The 19,230-nt window shown below is 36.8% G+C and overlaps 1 protein-coding gene and 1 non-coding gene across 4 annotated transcripts in view; both read left to right on the forward strand.

Moving 5' to 3' along the window:
• Positions 1–19,230, forward strand: part of ABCB11 (ATP binding cassette subfamily B member 11) — a 114,142-nt gene that overhangs the window by 26,934 nt on the left and 67,978 nt on the right. For all 3 annotated transcript variants that reach the window (XM_017519666.2, XM_017519667.2, XM_037735268.1), the window contains 4 exons: positions 11,448–11,535; positions 12,677–12,810; positions 14,275–14,446; positions 17,222–17,346. In XM_017519666.2, coding sequence (XP_017375155.1) covers positions 11,448–11,535; positions 12,677–12,810; positions 14,275–14,446; positions 17,222–17,346 — 519 coding nt within the window. The remainder of the gene's footprint in view (positions 1–11,447; positions 11,536–12,676; positions 12,811–14,274; positions 14,447–17,221; positions 17,347–19,230) is intronic.
• Positions 18,421–18,554, forward strand: LOC119469681. The gene has a single exon (XR_005198515.1). It is a non-coding gene; the product is annotated as a small nucleolar RNA ACA64 (small nucleolar RNA).

Below are 19,230 nucleotides of genomic sequence, written 5' to 3' on the forward strand. Positions count from 1 at the left end.
GTCCCGAGGGCAAGTTTGCATCCTCCCTATAGGACCACAGTTGATGCACTCTTGATAGTGTCACCTCTTAGCTGGAGGCCAACCAACACAAAACCAGTGCACTAAACAAAAACACGACAGAAGACCCTCACAGAGCCCACTTCACTCCCCTGCTGCCTCCACCAGGAGCAGGTGCTGGTATCCACAGCTGCAAGAAATGAAGACCGATCACATCACAGGACTCTTTGCAGACACTTGGCCAGTACCAGCCCAGAGCCTAGTAACTGCTGGGTGGCTAGACCCAGAAGAGCAAAAACAATCACTACCATTTGGCTCATCAGTAAGGATGAAAGGAAGCCCCATTCACAGGAGAAGGGAGAGAACACTACATCAAGGGAGCACCCTGTGGGACAAATGAATTTGAATAACAGCCTACAAATCCCAGATGTTCCCTCTGACTTGTCTACCCAAATGAGAAGGAACCAGAAAAGCAATTTTGGTAATATGACAAAACAAAATTATTTAACACCCCTAGAAGATCATATCGTCTCACCAGCAATGGATTTAAACCAAGATGAAATCTCTGAATTGCCAGAAAAATAATTTAGAAGGTTGATTATTAAGCTAATCAAGGAAGCACCAGAGAAAGGTGAAGTCCAACTGAAGGAAATAAAAACCATGATACCAGATATGAAAGGAAAATTCTTCAGTGAAATAAATAGCATAAATAAAAAACAATCACAACTTCTGGAAATCAAGGACACACTTAGAGGAATGCAAAATGTACTGGAAATTCTCAGCAATGGAATCAAATAAGCAGAAGAAAGAACTTCAGAGCTTGAAGACAAGGCTTTCAAATTATCCCAATCCATCAAAGACAAAGAAAAAACAATTTACAAAATAAAAAAATCCTCCAAGAAATTTGGGACTCTGTTAAATGACCAAACCAAATAATAATTGACATTCTCAAGGAAGAAGAGAAATCTAAAAGTTTGGAAAATATATGTGAAGGAATAATCAAGAAAAACTTCCCTGGCCTTGCGAGGAAGATCTCTTGTCTAGAGATGTAGACATCCAAATACAAGAAGCTAAGAGAACATCTGGGAAATTCATTGCAAAAAGATCATCACCTAGGCACGTAGTCATCAGGTTATCTAAAGTCACAATAAAGGAAAGAAAAGAGCTGTGAGGCAAAAGCACCAGGTAACCTATAAAGGAAAACCTGTCAGATTAACAACAGATTTCTCTTTATTTTGAGCCTATGTGTGTCTTTGCACATGTGATGGGTCTCCTGAATACAGCACACAAATGAGTCTTGACTGTATCAAATTTGCTAGTCTGTGTCTTTTGATTGGGGCATTTAGCCCATTTACATTTAGGGTTAATATTGTTATGTGTGAATTTAATCCTGCCATTTTGATGCTAGCTTGTTGTTTTGTCCATTAGTTGATGCAGTTTCTTCACTGTGTTGATGGTCTTTACAATTTGGCATGTTTTTGCGGTGTTGGCACCGGTTGCTCCTTTCCATGTTTATTGCTTCCTTCAGGAGCTCTTATAAGGCAGGCCTGGTGGTGATGAAATCTCTCAGCATTTGCTTGTCTATAAAGGATTTTATTTCTCCTTCACTTAGGAAGCTGAGTTTGGCTGGATATGAAATTCTGGATTGAAAATTCTTTTCTTTAAGGATGTTGAATATTGGCCCCCACTCTCTTCTGGCTTGTTGGGTTTCTGCTGAGAGATCCACTGTGAGTCTGATGGGCTTCCCTTTGTGGGTAACCCGACCTTTCTCTCTGGCTGCCCTTAGCATTTTTTCCTTCATTTCAACCCTGGTGAATCTGATGACTGCGTGCCTTGGGGTTGCTCTTCTTGAGGAATATCTTTTTGGTGTTCTCTGTATTTCCTGAATTTGAATGTTGGCCTGCTTTGCTAGGTTGGGGAAGTTCTCCTGGATAATATGCTGAAGAATGTTTTCCAGCTTGGTTTCATTCTGCCCGTCACATTCAGGTACACTGACCAAATGTAGGTTTGGTCTTTTTATATAATCCCATATTTCTTGGAGGCTTTGTTCATTTCTTTTCACTCTTCTTTCTCTAATCTTGCCTTCTCATTTTATTTCATTGAGTGGATCTTCAGTCTCTTGTATATCTATGTAACAATCCTGCACAAGCTGCACATGTACCCCAGAACTTAAAATATAATAAAAATAAATAAACAAAACAAAACAAAAAACCAGATTACTCAGCAGAAACCCTACAAGTTAGAAGGGATTGGGGTCCTATTTTTAGCCCCCTTAAACAAAGCAATTATCAGCCAAGAATTTCATATCCAGGAAAACTAAGCTTCATAAGGAAAGATATAGTCTTTTCCAAAAAAACAAATGCTGAGGGAATTTGCCACTACCAAGCAAATCAGGGAAATGCAAATCAGAACTACAATGTGATATCACCTCACTCCTGCAAGAATGGCTATAATAAAAAATTCAAAAAAGAATAGATGTTGGCATGAATATGGTGAAAAGGGAACACTTTTACACAACCACTATGGAAAACAGTGTGTGATTCCTTGAAGAAGTAAAAGTAGATCCACCGTTTGATCCAGCAATCTCACTACTGTTAATAGGCATGTACCCAGAGGAAATGAAGTCATTATACAAAAAAGATACTTGTACATGTATGTGTATAGCAGTGGAAATTGCAATTGAAAAATATTGAATCAGCCCAAATGCTCATCAGTCAACAAGTGGATAAGGAAAACTTGGTGTATCTATGTATACCATGGAATACTAATCAGCCATAGAAAGGAACACAATAATGGCATTTGCAGCAACCTGGATGGAATTGGAGACTATTATTCTAAGTGAGGTAACTCAGGAATGGAAAACTAAACAGTATATATTCTCACTTATATATAGGAGCTAAGCTATGAGGACACAAAGGCATGAGAATGATACATTGGACTTTGGGGATTTGGGGAAAAGGGTGGATAGCAAGGAATAAAAGAGTACATATTGGGTGCAGTATACACTGCTTGGATGATGGGTGCATCAAAATCTCAGAAATCACCACCAAAGAACTTATTAATGCAACCAGACACCACCTGTTCCCCAAAAACCTATTGAAATAAAAATTTAAAAAATTGTAAAATAATAAAAAGTACACTCTTTATAAAACAAAAAAAATAAAAATCTCTTTCAGTAATTTTCAAGTATACAAAACATTGTTACTAACTCTAGTCAGCACAGTAGATTTCTTGAACTTATTCCTCCTAATTGAAATTTTGCATTTTTTAACCATCTCCTTAATCTTCCCACCTCTAGCTCTTGGTAACTACCATTCTGCTCTCTGCTTCTATGAATTCAAATTTTTTAGATATCACATTTAAGTGAGATTACACTGTATTTGTCTTTCTGTCCCTGGTTTATTTCACTTAACATGATATCCTAGAGGTGCATCTGTGTTGTTGCAAATGACAGATTTTTTTTAAGGCTGAATAATATTCCATTGTCTATATGTACCTCATTTTCTTTATCCACTCATTTGTTGATGGACACATAGGTGGCTATTGTGAATAATGCTGCAATGTGCATGAGAATGTAGATATCTCTTTGACATATTGGTTTCATTTTTCTTGGATATATACCCATTGTAATATTGATGGGTTAAATAGTAGTTCTAACTTTTTGACGAAACTACATACATTTTTCCATAATGGCTATACTAATTTATATTTCCACCAACAATGTACAAGGGTTCCCTTTTTTCCACATTCTTGCTAACACTTGATATTTTTCTTCTTTTTGATAATAGTCATTCTAAAAGGTATGAGGAGATATCCCATGGTTTTGATTGCATTTCCCTCATAATTGGTGGCGTTTATCATCTTTTCATATACCTGTTGGCCATTTGCATGTCTTCTCTTGAGAAATTCCTATTTAGGTCTTTTGCCTATTTTTTTCCTATTTCTTTTTTTAGTTGGTTTCAGTAGTTTGTACTTCTTAGGAGTTTGTCCATTTCATCTCAGTTATCTAATAGATTAGCATGTAAACGTCCAAAGTATTTATCTTTTTTATTACTGTAAGGTCAATAGTGATGTTTCTTTTCATTTCTGATTTTAGTTATTTGAGTCTTCTCTTTCTGGTCAGTCTAGCTAAAGATTTGTTGTTTTTGTTAATCTTTTTGAAGAACCATATTTGGTCCTTTTTATTTTCTCTATTGTTTTTCTATTGTTCTCTATTTTCTTTATCATTTTTTAAATCTCTACTTCATTTATTTCCACGCTACTCTTTACTATTTCTCTCCTTCTGCTTATTTAAGTCTTAGTTTGCTTTTTTATCTCCAGTGTCTTAAAAGGAGATGTTGAATTATTGATTTAAGATTTTCTTTAACACAAACCATTAAAACTACAAATTTCCTTCTAAGAATTGCTTTAGCTGCATCCCATAAGTTTTTTAATGTTGAATTTTCATTTTCATTTATCTCAAATTATTTTCTAGTTTCTCTTGTAATTTTTTGACCCATTGTTCATTTCTGAGTGTATTATTGTTTCCACATGTGTGTGAAATTCCCAAGTATTTTCATTATGAATTTCGAGTTTCACTCTATCATAGTCAGAGAATATATTTTATGTGATTTTAATTCTTTGAAACTTATTGAAGTTTATTTTATGACATAGCATGTGTCTGCCCTGGAAAATGTTTCATATGCACTTGAGAGGGATGTGTATTTTGCTGTTGCTGGGTGCAGTGTTCTAAAGATCTCTGTTAGGTCTAGTTGGTTTATACTGTTTTTCAAATCTTCTATTCCTGTTGATCTTCTACCTGTTTTCTCCAATATTGAAAGTATGCAATTGAAATTTCTATCACTGCAGAAATATCTATGTCTTCCTTCAAATCTGTCAGGCTTTGCTTCATGTGTTTTGGGGGCTCTTATTTTGGTGCATATATCTTCATAAATGTTATCACTTCATGATGAATTGATCTTTTATGTTTATAAAATATTTTTATCTCAAGTAACGAATTTTTAAAGTCTATTTTGTCTGTTATTAGTATAGCCACTCCTGGTTTCTTATGGTTGCTTTTTGAAATGATATTTTTTTAAATCTTTTTGTTTCAACCTGTTTGTATCTTTGGATCTAAAGTGTGTCTCCTGTAGACAGCACTGAATTGGATCTTGTTTGTTTACACACCCTGATAATCTTTATCTTTTGATTGTACTGCTTAATTCATTACATATAAAACAAACATAACATTCTGAAAAGTGGAGGAAAAAGACCAACTGGCTAGAGCCCTCAGGAGCCAAGTAATAACATGTTGATAAGTTCCCTGGGTTTGTTATGCCTAATATATAATAGATTAAGTGTTGAAAAAGCTGGGAAACTGGAATCCCCAATGAGTGCAGACCAAAAATACCCAACAAAATCCTGCTCCTTCTAGATAGTGAGTCAGAAAGAGAAAGCCTAGTAGAAAGCTTTTAAGCAGTAACTGCTCTACTCCAGCCAAACACCACAGGAGAAAATGGTGGCTTCACTCTGACACATGCCAGCAAAGGTTGAGTTGGGAGCATAGACTTCTACACTTGCTAGGTGGTAATGAGCTCCTCTTGTAACACTCCCTCACCACCCTCTGGTGTCAGTGGAGAATATGTGAGAGGCTAAATCACCCCCAGTATAATAAGGCACCTCTCCCATTACCTGCTGGGTTGGAGTTAGAGAGTCAAAACATTGCCACCACCCTCATGGAAGGGGAAATCAAGATATATTTAAATGAAATAAATTAAGAATTTGTCACCAGCTGGCTTACCTCAAAAGAATAAAAAAAGTTCTTTAAGTAGAAAGGAAATAATAAAAGTCCTAGACATCAGGAAGAAAGTGCATAGTAACAAAACCATGAGTAAATGCAATAGACCTTCCTTCTCTTGAGTTTTCTAAATTATGTTTTATAGTAGAAGCAAAAACCCTAACACTGTGACATGATCCTATTATGACACTATCTGATGTGTGTTTAATTTGGAAATAGTTAAGACACTTATATGATTAACATAGGAGAGTAGAGGTATGTAATGGGAGGTAATCTTTCTATATTTCCCTTGAATTGGTAAAATGACACCACTAGTAGACTGTGAAAAGTGATGTATCTATAATGTATTTCCCAGAGCAACCACTAAAAAACCTATGCAAAGAGAGACACTTAAAAACACTGCAGATAAATCAAAATTGAATTCTAAAAAAATGTTCAAGCAGCCCACAGGAAGGTAAGAGAAAGCAAACACAGAAATAACAGAAGAAATAGAAAACAAGAAATAAAATGACATATTTAAGCCCTAATATATCCAAATACAAGCAAGATTTTTTGCAGATGTAGCTGATTACCCTAAAATGTTTATGAAAATGCAAAAGAACTAGAATAGCTGAAACAATTATGAAAAATAATAATAAAGTGAGAAGAATCAATCTACCCAATTTCAAGACATATTATATAGCTAATGCAGTCAGGGATGCATGGTATTTACAGAGCTTAGATATATAGATCAATGGAACAGAATAGAGAACTCAGAAATAGACCCACACAAATATGTCCAGCTGATTTTTGACTAAAGTGGAAAAACAGTTCAGTGGGGGAAAGAAGCTTTTCATCAAATGGTTGTGGAGCAATTGGACATCCATAGGCAAAAAAAAAAAAAAATGAAGTTATGCAAAAGTTAGCTCAAATGAATCACGGACTTATATGTAAAAAATAAAACTAAAGTTGTATAAAAATATGGAAGAGACCATTTTCATGTTCTAGAGCTAGACAGAGCATGTATGACACCAAAATCACAATTCATAAAGGGAAAATTGGACAAATTGGACTTCATTAAAATTAAAAACTTTGTAAAAGATCCCATTAAGAGAATGAAGAGACAAGCTACTGACTGGGAGAACATATTTGCAGTTTATATAACCCAATAAGGACTAGGATCTAGAACATACAAAGAATTCTCAAAACTCAATGTTAATATAGCAATAGCAAATTTCAATTCAAAGATGGGAGAAAGACATGAGTAAGGGCATAAGATGGCAAATGAGCACATGAAATATGTTAACATCAATAGTTAGAGAAATGCAAATTACGGTGGCTCACGCCTGTAATCCTAGCACTTTGGGAGGCTGAGGTGGGTGGATCACCTGAGGTTAGGAGTTCAAGACCAGCCTGGCCATCATGGTGAAACCCCATCTTTAAAAAAAAAAGAAATGCAAATTAAATCAAAATGAGATATTACTATAGACTTATCAAAATGGCTAACATTAAAAACAGTGATAACCATAAATGCTGATGAGAATGTGGAAGAAGTGGATCACTCATAAAATCACTCCTGTCATTTGAATCATGTCATAGCTATTCTGGAAAACAGCTTGGTAATTTAAAAAAATATAAACACTCGACTACCATATGACCCAGCATTTCTACTGTTGGGGATTTATTCCAGAGAAATGAAAACTTATGCTCACATAAAAACCTATGCACAAATGTTTATAGCTGCTTAATATATAACAGATAAAAATTGGGAATAGCCTGGTTATCCTCCAAAGGATGAAAGGTTAAACAAATTGTGATACATCTATCTATATATATTTTTAAATTTATTTATTATACTTTAAGTTCTGGGGTACATGTGCAGATCATGCAGGTTTGTTACATAGGTATACACGTGCCATGATGGTGGTTTGCTGCATCCATTGCCCTGTCATCTACATTAGGTATTTCTCCTAATGCTCTCCCTCCCCAATCCCCCCACCCGCTGCTATTCCTCCCCTAGCCCCACCCCCACCTCCAGGTCCCAGTGTGTGATGTTCCCCTCCCTGCGTGCATGTATTCTCATTGTTCAACACCCACTTATGAGTGAGAACATGTGGTGTTTGGTTAAACTGACACAAGAATATCTATCTATATTATATGGAATCCTCCTTAACAGTAAAAAAGAATGAACTGTTGATGATGAAACTTGAAATAATTATGCTAAGTGGAAAAAAGCCAACCCCAAAAGGTTCTACACTGTATGATTCCATTTATATAACATTCTCGATATGACAAAATTATAGCAAAGGAAAACAGATAGGTTATAGCCAGGGCTAAGGAGGACGTGGGGAATGGATAGAATCATGTGGAGGTGTGAAAGGACAATATGAGAAAGTCTTGAGATGATGAGAATGTTCTGATCTTGATTATATCAGTGTCAATATCCTGGATGTTATATTGTCCTATAGTTTTACAAAATATTTGCAAGATATGGCTGTAGTAAATCTGTAAGCTTGATGTGTAAATTGAATGACAAAGCAAGGTAAAAAGAAGAAAAAAGGTAGAAAGTTTCCAAAACAAGGTAAAAAGAAAGCAAAATAAGTCCTCATATTAAAATAATTTATAAAGCATCTTTTACCTTTTTCCTCTAATTGTCATCTCTCTCTCTTCTTTGCTATTCAACAAATGAGTCTTTGTTCTTAAACAAATGAGGAATCTTAATTCATTCAAGTAGGTTCATGTCAGTTTTTGCTGTTAAAAAAAAGATGCCATTCTGTGGTCCAAATCACCTGCACATGTTATAGAATCTGTCCTGGGGTTTTATGATGTCAAGGGTTTCCACCATTCAGACAATAAAGAGCTTGGTGTGTAGTCAAGGGAGCAAAGCCAAGCCTGCTCTTTTCCTTCCTGTCAGTTTTCTGGATAGGTTTGTTCTGTTATTCCAGAAATACTATAAAATACTCTCTAAAGCCTTAATCACCTCTTCTTCCCAGAATAAAATAAAAATGAGTTAACCACTCATTTCAAAGACACCTCAGGGGTGAAAAGAGCGATAAACTACACATATCTTTATGTGCACCATCCAGCAGTGATAAAACTCTCCTGAACTTTGTTCCAGAAAATCCCAGAGCTGAGCCAGTGCCCAACACCCTTAATCTACATATGTTTGTTAACTGGCATTTTAAATGACAGTTACTTCGTCACTTCTGCTTAAAGTGCTTGTAGAATAAAGATGCCACAGAAAATTTAGGTAAAGTTATTTACTTATTTATCATTTTAATTGTCACACAAGTGTACATATTTATGGGATATAGTCTGACGTTTTGATGCATGTATGCAATATGTAATGATCAAATCAAGTAATTAGCATTTCCATCACCTAAGACATTTATCGTGTCATTGTGGTGAGAACATTCAAAATCCTATCTTCTAGCTCTTTTGAAATAGTCAATGTATTATTGTTAACTGTAGTCACCTACTATACAATGTAGTACCAGAACTTATTCCTGAACACTAACTTTGTACCTGCTGACCAACCTCTCCCCATCCCTCTCTCTCCACTGCTCTTCCCAGCCTCTGTTGACTACTATTCTCTAAGTAAAATGTTTGGACAAATGCTTATAGTTTTCTAGTTTTGGACACTCCAAAACAAACTGAAAATGCAGGGAACCAACTCATGTATACATAAGAAAGATTTTACTTTTAATAATACAGTATACTCTTTATTTAGACATATTTAGCTTTTATAAGAGCCTCTGATTGTGGATTCTCATAGATAACTTTATGATTTTTCTAGTTCTTATTTATCTCAGGGTTCCTCTTAGTCATCATGAAAGACTGGGAATGTGTTGAGCACAAGAGACCTTAGCTGGTTTTCAGGCTGTCAGAAGGGTTCACCACAGCAGTTATTTCCCTTCCTAATTAGTATTTTGAAAGTCAAAGCAAAATCAAGAAACAGTTATTGATTTCAGGCAAAGTGACTAAGCAGTGTAAGCCCAGCTCTTGACCTTGGGTAGCTTGCAATCTACTAGCAGGGCAAGAATAAAGGTACTCAATATAAATATATTCAATAAAGATATTGACTAATAGTGCAAGATGGCAATAAAACATGTTGTGTAAAAGTAGTTTATTCTGTATTAAATGAATTATAACGCTTGACCTGAGTTCAATAGAGAGAGAAAATAATTCAAGCCCAAACCACAAAAAGAAGGCCTGACAGAGAGCAGAAAGGACATAGGATGAAGAACCCATGCTAACGAGGCTGCCTTTTGATTTTCTAAAGTAGACTCTATACCATTTAACTTGTCCCCAAGGATCAGAACTGTCATCAATGAATATGTTAATTTTCTAATTATGGAATGCCTTCATTCCTAAAAGCAATTTCAGAATTTTTTTCCTCCCTTCCCTGGCACTGCCAATCCCAAGCCCTGTGCAGCAGCATGGTAGTACTTCTGGGGAAAATGCCAAAGTATTTTTCTTTGCTATTTTTCCTTGCTATTTTTCTTCTTGCTATTTTTCACAAGTGTCTTTGTCTTCAGCCTTAGAAATTGTCCTGGTGAATGAAACTTAGGCTGTAGTCAGCAAAAAGACAGGGCTAATAAAGCACTTTTCTCTCCCATGGGAAGATAACGGGCACATTTTTCAGTGTCACTCTGAGATAGAGATGTTGTAAAGCTGGCTTACATTCCTAGAGGAGGTAACAGTAGGATTTACAGCACACATCGTTCTATCAGTGTCTTTTCAGACAGCCTGTCTGGCTTTTGAAAATCTTTCTTTTTTTTTAATTGCATTTTAGATTTGGGGATACAATGTGAAGAACATGCAAGATTGTTGCATAGGTACACACATGGCAGTGTGATTTGCTGCCTTCCTCCCCTTCACCTATATCTGGCATTTCTCCCCATGCTATCTCTCCCCAACTCCCCACCCCCTGCTGTCCCTCCCCTATTTCCCCCCAACAGACCCCAGCGTGTGATGCTCCCCTCCCTGTGTCCATGTGTTCTCATCGTTCAACACCCGCCTATGAGTGAGAACATGCGGTGCTTGATTTTCTGTTCTTGTGTCAGTTTGCTAAGAATGATGGTTTCCAGGTTCATCCATGTCCTTACAAAGGACACGAACTCATCGTTTTTGATGGCTGCATAATATTCCATGGTGTATATGTGCCACATTTTGCCTGTCCAGTCTATCATTGATGGGCATTTGGGTTGGTTCCAGATCTTTGCTATTGTAAACTGTGCTGCAACAAACATTCGTGTGCATGTATTCTTATAGTAGAACGATTTATAATCCTTTGGATATATACCCAGTAATGGGATTGCTGGGTCAAATGAAAATCTTTCTTACCTGTGATTGCTCTATCACTGCGTGATGAGCATGCATGAAAGAGACCAAAGTGGACCAAGCCCTGAGCTGCCATTTAGGGTTCCCTGGCTTCCAACAACTGTTGATTAATTATATCAGGGTCCTAGCACCTCTGCCTATAAAACTGAAGGAGATCTGCATATTTTCTGTGATTGGTACCATTAGGTCAATTTAGATATTTGGTTGTATTTATTATAATTTTGTGTAGATAAAATGTCTTTCTCATAAAATATACAATATATATTTTTTAAATCCCTCTATATCCACAAATGTAATCTCTGGTAGCTTGATCCTACTTACAAGCCTGAACATTCTTTTCCCTCTTTTGAAGGTTGCTGAACATTGAAAGCGAAATGATCAAATTTGCCAGTTACTATGCTGGAATTGCTGTCGCAGTACTTATCACAGGATATATTCAAGTTAGTAGCTCCTCTATATAATTTATAGATCAATATCTGATCTCAAAGACATTACAGTGAGATGCAATGTGTTGCCACCCGTTAAGCTAATCAGAAGCCCTCAGAACTACAGTAAAATGAAAGAATGGGGAGGGATGCTTCTCTCAGTGGACAACTTAGGAGGATGCAAGTGGTCGTCCAGAGAGATGAAGGATAGGCTTGTGGTTGTAATGTCCTGTCCTCCCCTGCCTTTCCCTACCTCCTCATCTCTTCTATATCCAGAAATGGACATTTGCAGGGGGCAGTTTGCAGAGGGCAGTTGAGTAGCTTGAAGAAACTAGGGACAGGGATAGATAGAGGAAAGTAAAATTTACTTTCTTTTTCTTTCATTGCAAAAGTCTCAACAAACTGCATTCCAACCCAAATTCTGAAAAGCTGAATCTAGAGCATATTTTAGATTTAAGTGATGGAAGGGCTTAGAGGTACTTGACCCTTATTAAGAAAGAAAAATATTTTATCTTTTGCCTCCTTTTGTAGAAAAACAATGAATTCCTTCCTATTCATTCAAGAATTTTAGGCAGTGCTGTTCTAAAAAGAAATGAATCCATCTTTCCCATTTAGGCATTGGGAATTTTAACGACAGGCTTTTTTTTTTTCTTCTTTTAGTCAGGGAAAATCTATCAGTACATTAGATTTATGCTGATGTCATAATTTTTGTCTTACATTTCTTGAAAATTATTGCCTGAAAATTATGCACGAATGCTTCTAGGCAAGTCTCTCAGGGAGGAAATTCACTTAGAAATGGCATGAAAAATAGTTATTTAAGAACAATAATGCCTTACTTTTGATGCTGTGAGCCTTCTTTTACACATGAGGAAAGTGAAGCTCTGTAGGGTGAAGTCCAGAGGACATGAGCCTGCTTAAGTGTCAGAGTTGGATTCAAACCCAAATCTCAGGCTACCCTGCCTAAAGTTATATTTACCTCCACTTTTAGCAGCAGATGACAGAGCTCTCACACCTCAGTTCCCAAGAAAAGGCATTTTCTGAATTACTTTCCCCCTTTTCTCAACTGTTGTATTGGAAGTATTTTCTTCTGAAAAAAGAAGAAATTAACAAATATTTCCAACATGGCAATGCTAAACATTCCTTTGTCCATTTCCAGATATGCTTTTGGGTCATTGCTGCAGCTCATCAGATACAGAAAATGAGAAAATTTTACTTTCGGAGAATAATGAGAATGGAAATAGGATGGTTTGACTGCAATTCAGTGGGAGAACTGAATACAAGATTCTCTGAGTAAGTGGCTGGTTAAACAGTATTTTAGTGTATGATTTTTGGATAATAAAACTCTTCCTTCTAAATTAAATAACAATTTAAAAATATTTTCAGTTTTCCTATGTTTCATCTCTTGGGCTTTCATAGGTGGCACAGCATTTTCATAGGTAATACACTGACAAATATGGACATTAAAAATTGAAAGTCAAGGTACTGCAATTTGGTTTGTAGACCTTAATTAAAATATTAGAAATGAAGTATTATATAAGACAGCTAAAAAAGTTTAGCCATCCAGGTGTAACTGGATTTAAATCCAGTTTATACCTAGCTTAGGTCATTAACAGCCACCCAGGAATTCTAAATGAGAGGAATTAGAATTGGTTGAACCCTATTGAACTGAATTTTGGGGTCCCCTAAAAGACAGTCACTCTACAGTGTAGAAAAGTATACTGAATGTTGGGACCCCTAGCTTCCAGCACTTACTCTGCTCCTAACTGTGACCTTGAACAGTTATTTAACCTTTCTGGAACACAGTGGCCTAATATCTGGGTGATGTCTTAGGGTCTTTCTTGATATTAAGTTCCAAGCTCTATGTACTCCATCTAGACAAAAGATTAAGAGAATGTTCTCAGGAAGATGAATTTAATATAATTATATTCAATCAATATTGCAATTACCTTGTACTTCTGCTCTTAAGTAACTTACAGCCTAGTAGGGGAAATAAGAAGTGCAAGCAAATAAATAATGGAACTAATACATATTAATTGTTTATTACATGGTAGGCACTGTTCCATAGGCTTTACATATATTCACTACTTTAATCTTCATTACTACCCATTGGGATAAGTTCTATTATTGTTCTCATTTTACAGACAAGAAAATTGAGTCATAAAAAGGTTAAGTAACTTTGCCAACAAGAGTTTGTATTCAAATTCCTAGTCTGGCTCCGAAATCTGTGCTCTTCATCACTGCTCTATACTGCCTCTAAGCAGAATGCAGTAATTACACACACATACTCATGCACCAGGATTAATTACAGTGTTACGGATATACAGGGAGAAAGGTGCTACTTCTTCTTGGGGAATTATACAAGACTGATGAACAATCAATGTAGGTATGTGACTAGAACCTCAAGGCTGAAAGGATTCAGCAGGCATGAAGAAAGAAAGGCTATTCAAGATAGAGCAAGAATATGAGCTATGTAAAAGAAAAAGTCAAGTAAGATGGTTTTCAAAAGCCTTTATCAACACTGAGTACCAGCTGGGAAACCTAGACTGGGGATAAAGTTGGTTGGCTCTGAAGAGAGAGGCTTGATAACATCCCAAGGTGTGGCAAATTTTCCAAGATTTCAGAGACTGTTAATGCTACCCATGGGTGATGGGGATAGAGAGACGGGAATGTTTAAAAGGGAAAGACTGAGACTTTCAGCAAGACATTTGAATGATCAAATTCAATTTTAGTGACCAAAATCTTTCTGGTTTCTAGTGATATTAGTAAAATCAATGATGCCATAGCTGACCAAATGGCCCTTTTCATTCAGCGCATGACCTCAACCATCTGTGGGTTCCTGTTGGGATTTTTCAGGGGTTGGAAATTGACCTTGGTCATTATTTCTGTCAGCCCTCTCATTGGGATTGGAGCAGCCACCATTGGTCTGGTAAGAATGTCTTTTTGCATCTCTCCTTGGGAAGACATTTGCCCTCATAAATAACCAAAACTTGTGAAACTTGAGTTCCTTCTCCTGAGTATAGTTAGCAACAAAATTATCACTATTTTCACGTAGTTTGTTGGATTACTCCTCAGTGTCAAATGACATTTCATAGAATAGGGATTAATGATGTTTTAATAAAGTAAATATTGTTTTATTAACAACAGTTATATTTATTGAGCAGTCACTATTTTTCTAGGCACTATCAGGAACTTCATATTCATTATCTCTAATCGTTATGACACTCTTATAAAGTTAGCACTAACATCATTTTAAATATAAGAAACTGAGGTTCATAGAGGTAAGGGGACTTGTCTGGGACTACACATCTGGCAGAACAGTATTCAAGTCTAAGGGGCTCTGACTCCAAACCCCACCCACTCTCCAGTATGCCTTTTGTTCCCTATGTCCTCCCAAGCTCAGGCACATCCGTCAAATGGCACAACAGACAGACCCGGAGCATTAACAAGCACATAAAAAAAATTTCTACAATCACAACTGTGTGCTCCGTTTCATCTTATCTTTCAGAGGGAGGTTATCTGACCCATTCCAAGAGTAATCCCTATTACTGTCTCAGTTCCCCAGGTATTGAGGCCAAGACATGTAGGAGTAGGAATTTTGGGTCATATCAGTTAAAAACACTCCCAAGGACTGAGAAATTAGTATTATTATTAGAGGAGCCACATTAGCTAGCATGTTATGGGATCAGGCATACTAAAAATTTTGCTATAAATGAGAATAGAATTTAACTGAAAAACTGCATACATACTCACACATCATTGAGCAATAGGTACCAATTTCCTATTGCTCAATAGCAAAATATTCTCACAGTCCACTGACTACATTACTCAAACACTTCCCAAATAATAGAGAAAATGGTATAAAATGGCAATAGCAAAGAGCTCACTCCATTTCACTTGCTTGGCTCTACCACAAACAGGTTATGTGACTCAGGAAAAATACATTTAACCCATGAAAACCTCAGTTTCCTCATCTTTAAAATAGGGATAATACCTCCCAAAAACATTATGATGATTTAGGGAATAATCCACATTATATACTTAAGCAGTGTCTGGCACAGAATCAATCGTTAAAGAGAGATGTATGTTTTAAAACCCACTATATCATTCAAGCTTTACGACAGTCTTTCCTACTACCCGCTTTCCAGCTATACTCCAGGGAATCCTCAACTTCCACAGAAGACCTTCAGGGGTTTTGAAAACATTTTGTTCATTTTTTTTTCTAATACACTTAATCTCTTTCTTCAAACCTGTAATAAAGTAATATCCACACTCACATAGATCATAGGCCACATTTTAACATGTTAGAGATTAAAAACATAGCCTAGTTCACTTGGTTTTAAACAGAACTAATGCTTAATTTCTCTAGTTACCTCAGTATGCATTTCCAGCTTCTTGTAAATGTGTCACTGATTTGGAATGTTGTAGGTCTGCACATGTCTTGTCTTGCTTTCAAGTCTGTGTATGTTTGTTCCTATACAACAAACTTCTACAAGCAACTATACAGTAAACTATACAAGCAACTTCACTAGGCTAAATGTAAATTTTAATGTTAACAAAAACAGCCTTAGTCTTGACAACACAGTAAGGCCCCATCTCTACAAAAAAAAAAAAAAAAATTTCTTTAAATAGCCAGACCTGGTGGTATGTGCCTGTAGTGTCAGATACTCAGGAGGCTGAGGCCAGTGAAATGCTTGCGTCTAGGAATTTGAGGTTGCAGTCAGCTAGGATCATGTCGCTGCACTCTAGCCTGGGCAATAAAACAAGAATCTGATCCCCACCCCCGCCCCCTGCAAAAAAACCAAGTCTCATTTTCCTTACTGTTACATTTTTAATTCACATGTTTTATAAAATGTGGACTGATGAAATATATTATTTTTTAAAATGACTATGAATACTTATGTCTTAGAATTTCATCTAAGATTTTGTTTTTTAAGAGTTGTGCTTCTAAAAATTTGGAAAAACTACTGGAAGATAAACTCCCTTAATCTGGGTATTATATTTTTTTTTTAATATTTCTGAGCTAGTTGATCTTCCACAATATGTGTTTTTTCTTCTTGTTGTTTATTAATCTTTGCCAGGGGTTTCTTTGAGGGTTCATTTTGACTAGGACTCAATCCAAGTCTAATGTGTCTACTATTAATACAGATGTCTTTTCATTTCCTTTTGTAAAAATCAAAACTACATAGTTGAGTATTTCCAACTGAGTGAAAATGGGGTAATATTTACATGGAACTTTCTTTTCTGGAATCATCTCTCAATATCATGCCTATACTCTATATGCTATATGCCATATATTATACCCAATCATGATATCTGCATGGGTCTCTGGTATTTGTCTATAAATTATGCAATGGCCATTGGCTAATAGCAATGAACTATGACATAGTCTAACTTAACACTTTTTAGTACAATGACTGAAACACTTTAGTCTCACAGAATATCCTCTTTGGAACTTATTCTGTGAGGAACTTATTCTTGAGTCTGACTTTTAGTAGGGTCATTTCGATATATCAACCACCAAACACCCTGGATGAAGCTTATCATAATCCAAATTTGGACCAGATTTCTTCCTCCTGTCGATGTTACAGTGAGAATCTACTCTTGTATTAAACCATGCCTCATGTTAAATGAATCTGAATGACAGGCTAACTTACCTATTTTCTTGGACTTCACATTTTCTTTTCTTCTTTTTGATTTTTAGAGTGTGTCCAAGTTTACAGACTATGAGTTGAAGGCCTATGCCAAAGCAGGGATGATGGCTGATGAAGTCATTTCATCAATGCGAACAGTGGCTGCCTTTGGTGGGGAGAAAAGAGAGGTTAAAAGGTTGGTTAATTGGGATCTGATTCTTTCTTTATCGTGATCAATCAGTGTAGTACCCTGAATCTCTCAGTTTGTGCAAAGTGGCAGACCCACCTTGGTCTATGGCCTCTGGAGGAAGTACTTGTTCAAGAGGGAGCTAAGCAGAGTAATTTAGGTTGGTCAAAGCACTATAAGAAGTCCCAAGCCTTTATCAGTATGTTTTTAAACATGTTGCAGTTGGCAATTTTTAGAAAGCCAACTTAGGGTGGATATTTCTTTCAAACTCTGATGTATGTATCTACACATATTATATCTCATACCAGTCTATAGTGCTCTTTGTTGCCATTAAAGAAAGGCCTACATAAGATATTACAACCAGATACCACAGAAATACAAAGGATCATAAGACACTGCTAAAAACAAACACCAGCAAATTGGATGACCTGCAAGAAATGGATAAATTCCTAGAAAAATACAACCTACCAAGGTTGAGTCAAGGAGAAATAAAGAGAAATAAATCTGAACATACCAGTGAGGAGTGAGGATATTGAATCAGTAATAAAAAGTCTTCCATGAAAGAAAAGCCCAAGATCTGATGGCTTCACTGCTAAATTTTACCAGACATTTAAAGAAAAACTAGTACCAGCTCTCCTCAAATTCTTTCAAAAAATTAAAGAGGAGGGAATACTTCACACTCATTTTACAAGGCCAGTATTACCTTGATACCAAAGCCAGAAAAGGATCCTACAAGAAAATTAAAGCCCAATATCCATGATAAACATGGATGTGAAAATTGTCAACAAAAATACTAGTAAATCAAATTCAATAGCACATTAAAAGAATCATTCACCATGATCATGTGGGATTTACCCCTAGGATGTAAGGATGGTTCAACATAGGCATGTCAGTAAATGTGATATACCACATTAACAGAATGAAAGACAAAAAAACTATGGTTATCTTAAGAGATGCCGAAAAAGCATTTGACAAAATTCAATGTCCTTTCCTGATAAAAAACTCTCGACAAATTAGGTATAGAAAGATTGTACTTCCTCTCCACCCAGGTAGGTCCTGCCTCATATGCATGGGCCACCCAGGGTGGGTTGAAAATCTATCCCCACCCTTGCCTTTGGCCGTGGCCGTGGGTGAGACTTGGCGCCCAGAGCCTCTAGGGACCTCAGCTCACCTCGCGCTACCCCACATGCAGCGGTGAAACCCAGGCCTCTACAGGCTCATGGCCTCTGCCCAGATGCCATTGCTCACGTGGTCTGGCCCCTCATGGTTGGCCCCTGGCCCTCACCCCTGACCTGTCTTCTCTCCACAGGGCACTGGTCCTCCCAGGCCTGAGACCAATGTGGGGGGATTCAGCCGTGGGCTGAATGTGGGCCTTTAGACCAACAAAGCTGTTTGTCTAAAAAAAGAAAAGAATAAAAAGACTATACTGCAATACAAGAAAGGTCACATATGACAAGCCCACAGCTAAATCATACTCGAGGGTGGGAATTGCAAAGCTTTTGAAATCTCAAAGCTTTTGAATTTCAAGCCCACAGATAAATCATACTCAAGGGTGGGAATTTCAAAGCTTTTGCTCCTAAGATCAGGAACAAGACAGAAATACCCATTCTTGCCACTTCTTATGCAACCACAAAAGACCTTAAATAGCAAAAGCAATCTGAACAAGAAGAACAAAGCTGAAGACATCATATTACCTGATCTCAAAATCTACTACAAAGCTATAATAATTAAAACAGCATGGTACTGGTGTAGAAACAGACACATAGACCAGTGAAAAAGAATGTAGAGGGCCAGGCGTGGTGGCTCACGCCTGTAATCCCAGCACTTTGGGAGGCCAAGGTGGGTGGATCATGAGGTCAAGAGATCGAGACCATCCTGGCCAACATGGTGAAA

Source organism: Cebus imitator, unplaced genomic scaffold, assembly GCF_001604975.1.
Source record: "Cebus imitator isolate Cc_AM_T3 unplaced genomic scaffold, Cebus_imitator-1.0 Scaffold765, whole genome shotgun sequence".
NCBI classification, from domain to species: Eukaryota; Metazoa; Chordata; class Mammalia; order Primates; family Cebidae; genus Cebus; species Cebus imitator.